Genomic DNA, 11,343 nt, shown 5'->3' with positions numbered 1-11,343 from the left:
GTGAGCTATTGCAAGAGGAGACTTCCCCTCATTCCAAAGGAGACTCCCCCGAGTCACAAGGACAGATGCTGACATGGGCTGGGATCTGAAAATCAGATCTGGGCTGCAGTTGCAGTTATGTTCTACCCGAGTGGCTTGAGTGGTGTGGACAGCCTTCATTTACTCCGTGAATATGTACCTGGCATGTGGCATAAGCCAGATCATGCTAAACTCTGTGAGCCAAGACTAAACATCCAAACCAGGCCATGGGCCGGCCCATAGCCTAGTAGGGAGCACGGGGCAGACATTAGGCTTCCTTGGGGGCTCCATGGCTGCCTTCTGAATTGAAATTTGGAGAGGGGGTTCGGTGAAAGGGGTTGGGGGTGGCAACCAGTGGAAGTGGGAAAGAGGGGTGTCACACACGTCCAGCAGCTCTGGGCTATTAATGACAGGAGGAAAAGGCTCACCAGGCTGAACAACCTTGGAACCAAACAGTTCTCTGCCTGACACCCTGGGCAGGTCGTCTCTAGAAAGTAAGGTACCTGCACTGGCTTATGTGCACACAAGCTGGAACTAGGCTACCCAGCCCCAGCCCAGAGGTCCCCACTCACCAGGACCTGGGTTCACACACACACACACACACACACACACACACACACACACACACACACACACACACACAGTCTGGGGCAGAAAGGGATGTCTCCAGAGGACAGGACAGATTCAGGGCCAGCTGAAGTCTCTCCAATGTCTCGTTGTGTGCACCGTGGTGTATGGTGTGGGTGGGCTTGTTACCATGGCAGCTTCGTTTTAAAGAGTCACAGAATGGAGCAGGCCCTCAGTCTCTGCCAAGTGAGGAGTCTGGCCAGGCGCTGCATCTGCTAACCACCTCTGGGTGTCTCGGCTGGGTGCACTGTCAATCCCTGGTGCCTCTGCTTTGCAAATCTGGCACCCAACTGTCCACTGTTCTGCCTCAACATCCATGTCAGGTCACCCAGGTCAGCTCTGCCTCAGGTTCTTGGAGGTCAGCCTGAATGATGGCCAGCCTCTGACTCTGCAGCCCCCTTTCCGCCAGCAGGCGGTCCTAATCCGCAGCCCCTCAGAGGGCCAGGCCTCCGAAGAAAGGTGGAGACCGGGTTCCGGGCCTGCAGCTCTCACGTGCTTTCCCGGCCACCCCCTCCCGCCCTGCGTCGAGGCGGCCAAGCCTGTTCCTCTTCCCCCGTCTCGATTGCGACAGGCCGGCCTCTGCTCCCAGAGCTCCCTGCCCCCGCCCCCGGCCAGCTCTCTCCACTCCCACTTCCTGAGCCCGGCGCTGGAGCCCTGGAGGCCAGGCCCGGCCGCTCCCGGCCCCCGGGGGCACGTCGGCCCAGCCACCAGGCTTGGGAAGTCGTGGCCAACGCTGCTCAGGACGTCCGGGCTTCCCACCTTCCTCCTAGGCCTCCACCCGGTCTGGTCAGCCGACCCGAAAGGCCGCCATGCGCCTGCCTGGGGCCTCCTCTCCCTGCGGCCTGGTCTGGGGACCACTCCTGCTGGGATTCTGCGGGCTCCTGGTGGCCTCTCAGCCCCAGCTGGTGAGGGAGGGACTAGGTGGAACGGGCCAGGTTTCTCTCTAGCCCTTCTGCCCTCCAGAGCTGACCCTGCCTCATTCTTCTCTGTCTCCGCCTCCCCTGGAAGGTGCCCCCATATCGCATAGAAAACCAAACTTGCTGGGACCCGGACAAGGAATACTACGAGCCTCTGCATCAAGTCTGCTGCTCCCGCTGTCCCCCAGGTGAGAACAGTGGCCCCAGGACGCTTGGGTGGTAGAGGTGAGCCAGAGTGATGCCAACACCGGTAAAACTGGCTAGGAACGAGAGACCGAGACGCATTAGCATTGTCACACGGACACTGAGATTTGAAGAGGTAGCCACACAGCCGTGAAGGCAGGATGGGGACAAAGAGACCGAGGAGAGGCTCTGTAGCATGCAGCAAGCAACGGAGGCAGGGATAGCCTCCTTGTCTCCTGATACCCCTCTTCCCCCCTTCGCCTCACAGGCAAGTTTGTCCATGCTGTCTGCAGCCCCAGCCAAGACACGGTTTGCAAGACTTGCCTCCATAATTCCTACAACGAACACTGGAACCATCTCTTCTCCTGCCAGCTGTGCCGCCCCTGTGACTCTGGTGAGAGGGGGTGCGCCTGGATGATGGATACTGCTGGCAAGGCCATACCCTCTCTGACTCTTCCCTCTCCCCAACAGTGCTGGGCTTCGAGGAGATTGCCCCCTGCACCAGCGATCGGAAACCCGAGTGCCGCTGCAAGCCGGGGATGTCCTGCGTGTATTTGGACAATGAGTGTGTGCACTGTGAGGAGGAGCGGCTTGTACTCTGCCGGCCTGGCACAGAAGCTGAGGTCACAGGTCAGAGGTCACTGAAGGCAGCCGGTGAAGGGAGGTTGGGTGTCAAGGGCGAGGAGCACGGGACTGTGGGCATAGTGCCTCTCCCCACTGGCATTCTCTTTGGCATAAAGAACCTATCATTCTTTGGAGAAGGCTCCCGGGAGGGGGTCTGCCAAGATGTCAACTGCCGTGAGGAGCACTGGGGAAGCTTGGGCTAAAACGGCTACAAAGCCAAGCTTGGGGAAGGTAACAGCTACAGAACAGAATGGTGGGCAAAGAGGAGACATAAAGGAAGCCCACAGCTAGCCTCACTCTTACCCACTCGCCCTGACTGGCCTGCCTTTCTTTGGCCAGATGAAATTATGGATACTGAAGTCAACTGTGTCCCCTGTAAGCCAGGACACTTCCAGAACACGTCCTCCCCCAGAGCCCGCTGTCAACCCCACACCAGGTGAGAGGGCCCCTTCCTGTTAATGCCCCCAGCCCAAGGTGCGCCCTTGACTTCAGGCCCTCACCTGGCCCTTCCCTGACCATGGGCTCCTGGAGCTGGACGCCCAGGGGAGCGGGAAAGACTCACAGCCTTGTTTCCTGCACAGGTGTGAGAGCCAGGGCCTGGTGGAGGCAGCTTCAGGTACCTCGTACTCTGACACCATCTGTAAAAATCCACCCGAGGCAGGTAAGACGCTGGGCAGAGGGACCCAAGGCAGGGTCTGGGAAAATGCCTCAACCTCCCTTATCTGGGGAAACAGGGAGATGTGCATCTTTCTTCCCAGAGTTAGACAAAGTAAGAAACATTTCTTCTGAAGGAACTGGAAGGAGGTAGCGTGCAGTTCAGTGGTAGAATGCTTGCTTGGGATCCACAAGACCCTGAGTTTGAACCCAAGTACCACCAAAAGAAAAAAAACTTGGAAAGCAAGGTGTCCCCAGCACTTAGAAGGCTGAGGCAGAGGACTCGAGAGTTTGAGGCCAGCCTGGGCTACAGAGTGAGACTGTCTCCACCGAGGGCCTGGGGATTAGAACATCCTAGACACATACCGTGCCAGGAAACACTCCTGTGCTGTGACACTTCTAACTGGCTTCGTCATTATGTTTGGATGTGTTTCCATGATAGCATTTCTTCACTAATTAAAGGAATGCCTCACTGTTCAGTTACACACGTCCGTTGGAGGCGTGCTCCCCGGTTGGACTCTTTCTAGGTTTTCTTGTTTCTTGGTTTCTGTCTTTGAGGAAACCCACTACTTTCCCAGCCTGGTGGTTGACTATAGGTTGTTTCTGATGACTATAATCGTTACTAATTGGCAGAATGTAGTAACATTTTTGAATGGCCAGACTTTTATAATTATAGCCTCATGTACTGAGAACAGCTCTGAGCCCGTCAGCAATCCCACTAAAGTGGGATTATTCATCCTCAATGACAGGGAGAGAAAACCAAGATGTTAAATGAGTGAGTGTGTGTGTGTGTGTGTGTGTGTGTGTGTGTGTGTGTGTGTGTGTGTAAATCATGTTATTATTCTCTGTATCTAGGTCTTCCTTACTCAGGGCCCATGTATAAGGTACACATGCTATAACGTGTTTTAAAAATTCATACCAGGTGTGACAGCACATGCCTGTCGTCCCTGCATTTGGGAGGTTGTAGCCAGGACTCAGAGGCTGGGCTGAATGAGACCCTGTCTCTGAGAGAGGGAGGAGAGAAGGGGAGAATGGAAATTTAGCTAAAATTTCCCCTCTGAGCGTAGAGCCCTTCCCTCTTACTCTTTTGGTCTATCCCTTCCAATATATTCCCTATGCATTTCTAGTCATATAGAATATATATAACTAGTATATACTAGTTAACAGTGTGTCATAAGTATTTTCCCATGCTGTCTCAGAGACTTTCAGCTATGCATCCAGAATCAACCATGCATCAAATATCATTGGCATTTCAGAGCTAGGATTTTAAAGTCTGTTAGCCTGCTTGTTTTATGTACAACAGACTGATGCTCGAATAGGTGAACTGACTTAAAGACAGGGACCTGGGTGTCCAGGTGCCTGGTCCAGTTTCTCTCCGTGCCTTGTATTCTGTACTTCCTTAGGCCATAGCTGTGGTTGAATCACCAGGGTCAAGCTTGGGGAACCAAAATCCCATCTCTCTGCCTCTTTCCTTTGTATGCCCTTGTCATGAGCAAGTCAATTCCTACTCTCTGAAGTTCTCACAGGCACAGAGAGGCAATCTCAGGTCCAGTGGCCCTTCTGTAAGATAGCTAGGTCACAGAAATGGGGCTCTCCCCATAGGGCCCAAGCACCAGCTCCCCGTCCCCCTGCCTTTCACCTACTTCCAGCCTTGAAAACCAGCTTCTGAACATCCCTCACCCACTGACTACGAGAGGTCTAGTCACCACCACTCAGGACAGTCTCTTGTGTGGTCAAAAGATCCTTCCCAAGACCAGCCTTAGCCCTTTCTCCACAGCCCAAGGGAAATGGCTTCAGAAGAGGGAACGGGCTATCTGACTTCTGGGAGAAGCTCCTCCCCTTGTCCTTTGGTGCCATCACTCTTGTCTGCTCTCCTAGCAGGAACAATGCTGCTACTAGCCATCCTGCTGTCGCTGGTCTTCTTTCTGCTTTTCACCACTGTCCTGGCCTGTGCCTGGATGAGGCACCCTTCCCTCTGCAGAAAGCTGGGTAAGAAGGAGTCTCCACCCCCTGTCCCCGCATGCAGGTGGTGGTTGACAGGAGGGAGATTTAAGGGCGAACCCTCGCTCAAAAGACTCTGGGTACTGGACACCATTCTCTCTCCTAGTCCTCATTCTGATGCTAGGGGTAAGGGTAACAATAGCATCCTCCTCTGGGACACACAGGGTTGGCGGTGGCAGCACATGGTGTTGGGATAGAAGGTGGGAGATTGGGAACCGCAGGCCTTTCAAGACATTCTGGTTTTCATTTCAGGTACTCTGCTCAAGAGGCATCCAGAGGTAAAGGAGTGAAAGAAGCCATCCAGGAGGGGTGGGGCTGTGAGGTCAGGGAGGACAGACTTAGCTTCCATTCATTCCACTGATTGGTTGTGCCACGTTCCAGTCACCATTCTAGGCACCTCCCGTCCTGGAGTTTGCACATGAGTGAGACAAGAATACACGGGGTTGGGGATTTAGCTCAGTGGTAGAGCGCTTGCCTAGCAAGCGCAAGGCCCTGGGTTTGGTCCCCAGCTCCGAAAAAAAGAAAAAAGAAAAAAAGAAGAAAAGAAGAAGAAAAAAAAAAAAAGAATACACAGCAAAGGCCGGGGATGTTAGAGCCTTTAGCAAGCACTTATCTGGACTCTATTGCCAGTGCCATGGAGTGGGGATGGGGGTGGGGTATCCAGGGTGGTGGCTCAGTCCTGTAACCCAAGGACTTGGGAGGCTGAGACAGAAGGCTCACCATGAGTTTGTGGCTAGCCTGGGCTATTTAGTGAAATTCAGGGTAGCCTGGACTAGAGTAAGAGCCTGCATCAAACAAAACAAAACTACCACAACAGTAAATACACACACACACACACACACACACACACACACACACACACGCACACACGCACACACACGCGCTCACGCGCGCCAGGTAGTAACCATAGCAACCGTAATAAAAAATGTGATGGATGGAGAGTGACAGCAAAGGATTGGGTACATTCTTTTAGACAGAGTGGACAGGGCCTCTTTGATACACTGATTATTTGAGCGGTGAGTTGACGAAATGAGGAAGCTAACCGGAGAAGAAAATGATCTAGGAATTGGAGGAGCAGGAGATACAAAGGCCCTGAGGCAAGAAGCATGGTGAGGCACAAAGACAGACAACGAGGAGCCAAAATACAAGGGGTAACAGAAGGTGTGATGGAGTCTAGGGCCCTTTGACGTTGAGTGGTTCTCTCTCTATGCCTCTTCTACAGGGAGAAGAATCTCCCCCCTGCCAGCCTCCAAGAGCCAACCCACATTTCCGTGACCTGGCAGAGCCACTCCTACCCATGTCTGGAGACTTGTCCCCAGCCCCTGCTGGACCCCCAACGGCCCCCTCCTTGGAGGAAGTGGTGCTACAGCAGCAGAGTCCCCTGATCCAGGCCAGGGAGCTGGAGGCTGAGCCTGGGGAACATGGCCAGGTGGCCCACGGTGAGCTGGGCAGACCATAGCAGGACAGGAGTAGGGGGAGGAAGGAAGGGATGGCGGCTGGGTTGGCGGGGAGAAGGAATAAAGTCCAGGCGGGATAAAAAGGTACAGAGGCACGACAGAAGGGAAGAGTGTGAGTGAAGCAGAGGAGTGTGTTCAGAATGTATGGAACCTATAGCACGGGCACAGGCACATCTGTAATCCCAGCACTGAAAACATTCAGAGCAATCCTCCACTACCCAGCCTGGGCCATGTGAAACCCTGGCTCCAAGAAAGGAGTAACCAATGGGAGGAGGGCTGGGAGGAAAGGAGAGAGTTCTGGAAGCATCCTCTCATTCCACCTTCCCTCCCACAGGTGCGAATGGCATTCACGTGACCGGAGGCTCTGTGACTGTCACCGGCAATATCTACATATACAATGGGCCAGTGCTGGGGGGAACACGGGGCCCTGGAGACCCTCCAGCTCCCCCTGAGCCTCCATACCCGACTCCCGAAGAGGGAGCGCCTGGCCCCTCTGAGCTGTCTACACCCTACCAGGAGGATGGCAAAGCTTGGCATCTGGCTGAGACAGAGACACTAGGGTGCCAAGACCTCTGACGGGGCCAAGGGACCTATTAGCCACCCATGCCTGATGGCATCTGGGAAAGGCAAGGAGGAGAGAGGGTCCAGCACCTTCTTCCTGAGGCTGCTCTACCCACCAGGACTCACAGAGTTTGGCTGGGCTCTGAGATACAGAGCCCTAAGGGACTTGGCCTCAGACACCTCTTCAGAGAGACACTAGCGGGGCACCGTGCCCGCCCAGGCCCCTGACGACCGCCTGAGCAAGCCTGAGACCTTGTTGCAGACCCACCAGCTCCCAGAGGCCTCAGACACAGGCAAGGCTTGTGACCCCACCATGCCTCTCTGAGCCCTAAACATGGCAGAGGAGGGAGCTGGGCCCAGGGTCACTTTCAAGGACATCCGGGGACCTTGCAAGGCTTTGTGGTGCTCATCCCCAACCTTCAGAGGCCTTGAGGGCTTGTACTGCGTGGACCAAGATAGACCCTGGGTGAACATGATGTCGCATGGAGGAGCACCCCTCCCTTGCTCCTGGGGGAGAGAGGACAGTGAGAAGGGCAGGGGGGCTTCAGTAGCATTACCACATGTGGAGGACAGTTTGGGAACGGGAGAAAGAGTACAAGTGTATTTATGAATTGTAACCACATGCAAATAAAGACAAGATGGAGATCCTTTATTTTCTCAGGTTTTATATGGAAACACACAAGACCATTAGGACGAAGCCAAAGGCGAAGTTGAAAGCAGGAGACTATAACCCGTCACGGGCGCTCCCGGGAGGGTCCCCAGGTTCCATTCAGACAGCATCCCAGTGAAGCAGCAAAGGCTGAGCGCTTGCCAGGAAGCGCTCTACACGCCTACACTACACACCGACTCAGTCCGCCCAAGACAGAGGCACGGACAGAAGTCATCTGTTCAAGCCAGTTAACCCAGCATCAATGTCTCTTCTTCCACAGGCACTGTCTGTCTCAGGGCATCCCCAAACATCCCACTGCCCTGTGCGATGGAAAGCAGGCTTGTCTGGGAGGAGTAGTGGGTGCTCAGCACCTGCTATATGAGAGGCCAACTTCCATGGTACTGGTGAGGAGAAACCTAGGCTGGCCTCATCCTTTCAAGTCAGAAGGAGCAGCCATGACTGTGTGTGTGTGTTGTCTTATTCTATCTTTACCTAAAAACAAACAACTGAGTCTTTATATGTCTCTTGCCCCAGCTGGGTGATTGTGGCACAGGCCTTTGATGCCAGCAGTTGGGGGGCAGAGGCAGGCAGATCTGAGTTTGAGGCCAGCTTGGTCTATAGAGTGAGTTCCAGTGCAGCCAAGGTTACACCGTCGGTGCACAGTGATACCCTGTCTCAGTGGGGGTTGAGGGGAATCTCTCTTGTCCCTTCCTCAGTAAATGTCCGCTGCTCACACATGTATCCGCCATACTGGCCAGCAGAGGCAACCAGAGCTTGAAGGATTGCTCCGTGCTGACCGTTCCTGCCATAAAAGGCTCCAAGTGTTAGGAGCTTGGTAGCTGGCCTTCATCAAGATTACGGTATGGCAGGAAAACACATACCCCGGAGTCTGCTGGGCCAACTGAGTGGATGGGTTATTTAAGGCTGACTGTGAAAATCAGATCCAACTTCTCCTGCACAAAGTGATAGTGGACTGCATCTTCACAAATACAAATCTTCTCTCTCTCACGCTAGAGCCAAAGAGCGGGAGTCATTAATAATCATTCCAATGCGCTTAGGCTTTTTTTCTTTAATTACTACATTCTGCTCAACAAAATAAAGGAGGACGCAGGGAAGTTCAGCGAAACGGTGCTCCAGGGACATCAGGAAGCTCAGCAGGTAAGAGCGGGATGCCACGCCTCATGACCAGGTCTCATCTGCAGAGCCCATTCGCCAAAAGTAGAGAACTGATTCCTGAAAGGTGCTCTCTAATCACATGCTCATGTGTGCGTGCGTGCGCACACACGCACGCATGCACACACACATGCACGCTCACGCTCACGCTCACGGAGGTGGAGGGAGGGTGGGGACAAGAAATGCTCTTCAGGCACAGCCCTGTTGACACTGTTCAAACTGAGCATTAAGCCTGCCTGCACTGTGCTAGTCCCAAGCAAGCTCCTGTCTTGTCTGCATTGAGTATACAGACTAGTTCGGAAAGGCTGACATCTTCCTGGTGTTGGCTCTTCCTGTCAAAAACGTCGCTCATCCACATATTGGCAGCACATCCGTGTGTTGACACTTTTACTGTTTGTGTCTAACAATAGCACCTCAATGTTTTCTCCCCTTTACTTGTCAAGTCGATTCCTAGGTGTTTATCAGGTGCTGTACAATCAGACCATTCAGTTTATTCTTTTGTTTTGTTTTGTCTTGACTTTTTTTTTCTTTTTTTCAGAGCTGGGAACCGAACCCAGGGCCTTGTACTTGCTAGGCAAGCGCTCTACCACTGAGCTAAATCCCCAACCCCTTGTCTTGACTTTTAAGAGACAAGATCTCACTACGTAGCCCTGGCTGGCCTAGAACTCCTATGTGGACCAAGCTGCCCCCTTGAACTTGTGGAGATCTACCTGGCCTTCTTCCAGAGAGCTTGGATTAAAGATGTCCAACACCATGTCTAGCTGAGGGCATCTCATATTTTTAACTCAACTACTCGTTAATTCTTTTATCATCTATAATGATTTCTAGTTAGTCCTCTGAGATTATCACCTCTAAGTAATATGAAATCTATCTCTGCTGTTTATTGATTGATTGATTGATTGGGCCTCGTGTATCTTACTCCAGGCTGGCCTTGAACTCGGTATGTAGAGAAGGATGACCCTGATGTCCTGATCCTGCAGCCTCTACCTCCCAACTGCTAGGTTGCTTACCTGGCTTCTACTGCTGAGTTTTTAGCCTTCTAGTAGCTTTACTGCCTAAAAGCATTGTCTGGACCTTCCAGGAGAACGTAAAACAGCACTGCACACTTCTATTTCAGTCTTAATTTTGGGCAATATTTTTTGGCACATTCTCTTTTTAAACTTTTTTGACCTGTTCTTTTAGCTTGCACACAAAGCAGTGGGTTGTGTAATGCCATTTTACAAATTGCCAGGTCCAATGACACAGGCCAGTATTTCCAGCATTCAGGAGGCAGACAGAAGAGGACCACCTCGAGTTCAAGGCCAGCTAGTTAGCTCCAAGCCATCACGGACTACAAAAATCCCATGTTAAGTAAATAACTAGAAAACCCACCACAACCACAGTGTGTTGCTTCGTCTTATCATTGGCACAAACCTGGACAGGCCTGGGGAAAGGGAATCTTAGTCAAGAAAATGTTTCCATAAGATTGGTCAGGAGGCAAGTCTGTGGGGTATTGTCTTAATGAGTGATCGATGTGGCAGGGCCCAGCCTACTGTGGGCAGTGCTACCCTTGGGCAGGTGGTCCTGCGGAGCATAATGAAGCAGGCTGCACAAGCCATGGGAAGAAGCCAGCATAGCAGCCCTCCACCCTGGCCTCTGCTTCAGATCCTGCCTCTATGTTCCTGCCCTGAGTTCCTGCCCGGCTTCCCTCCGTGATGGATTTATGAGCTGCAAGCTGATATAAGGTCATAATGTTTTAGCACAGCGATAGAACCCCTAACTAAAACAAATAACAAGACAACAACAAGAACATGATAAACCAAAACCACAAACAAAAAGTATCTGCTTTGGGGTCCAGAGGTGCTAAGAACACTTCTTGCCACTCTTACAGAAGACCCAGAGTTAATTCCCAACACCTCCGTCAGTCAGCTCACAACTGCCTGTAGCTCTTGCTCTAGTGGATTGGACTCCACTTGCACGCACACAGCACACACACAGAGAAGCAAGCACTCAGGCACATACACAAATAAAAATAGTTTTTTTAAAAAATGTGGGGCTGGGGATTTAGCTCAGTGGTAGAGCGCTTACCTAGGAAGCGCAAGGCCCTGGGTTCGGTCCCCAGCTCCGGGAAAAAAAAAAAAAAAATGTAAGCACGCACGTAACATCATACCTCGCTCACACGCTGGTTCCACCACGAACATCCCTCGCTCTAAGCTTTTTCTTGTTCAGTGGGAATTTAAATAGATGTGGTGATTTGACTATTTTAAGGAAGTGCGTACACCTAACCGTTCCGTGCAAATCAGACCGTGCAAATCAGACCGACAGAGATTAGAGATCTAAGTGGAGAGACTGGGTAGAGCTCCTGCAGCTGGAAGATGGGGAAAGTGGATGATCTGGGATGGACCCGGCAGAATGAGTCAACAGGATGTGCTGATCCGCTGGCGCCCAGCTCTCATTTTGTGGACTTGGCTGGTGGTTTGTTAGATGAATCTGAGCCACG

At 52.5% G+C, this 11,343-nt stretch overlaps 1 protein-coding gene across 2 annotated transcripts; it reads left to right on the top strand.

Moving 5' to 3' along the window:
* The first annotated feature begins 1,265 nt into the window (after positions 1 to 1,265).
* Positions 1,266 to 7,692, top strand: Ltbr (lymphotoxin beta receptor). Of its 2 annotated transcripts, none has more exon segments than NM_001008315.1 (10): positions 1,266 to 1,550; positions 1,654 to 1,750; positions 2,014 to 2,139; positions 2,217 to 2,375; positions 2,709 to 2,805; positions 2,951 to 3,030; positions 4,902 to 5,012; positions 5,277 to 5,302; positions 6,247 to 6,463; positions 6,816 to 7,692. In NM_001008315.1, coding segments are annotated over 10 exon segments (1,251 nt in total). In that variant the 5' UTR covers positions 1,266 to 1,454; the 3' UTR covers positions 7,058 to 7,692.
* The last annotated feature ends 3,651 nt before the right edge of the window (positions 7,693 to 11,343 follow it).

The sequence above is a fragment of the Rattus norvegicus genome, chromosome 4 (genome assembly GCF_021556685.1).
Source record: "Rattus norvegicus strain SHRSP/BbbUtx chromosome 4, alternate assembly SHRSP_T2T, whole genome shotgun sequence".
Lineage (NCBI taxonomy): Eukaryota > Metazoa > Chordata > Mammalia > Rodentia > Muridae > Rattus > Rattus norvegicus.
This window is presented reverse-complemented; position numbering and strand designations above follow the sequence as displayed.

Bases quoted from the DNA above. Each gene is read 5' to 3' on its own strand.
- Ltbr (XM_087657023.1), top strand. From the start codon at position 1,455: ATGCGCCTGCCTGGGGCCTCCTCTCCCTGCGGCCTGGTCTGGGGACCA. The intron at 1,551-1,653 runs GTGAGGGAGGGA...CTCCCCTGGAAG, and splicing joins TGGCCTCTCAGCCCCAGCTG to GTGCCCCCATATCGCATAGA. The intron at 2,140-2,216 runs GTGAGAGGGGGT...TCTCCCCAACAG, and splicing joins GTGCCGCCCCTGTGACTCTG to TGCTGGGCTTCGAGGAGATT.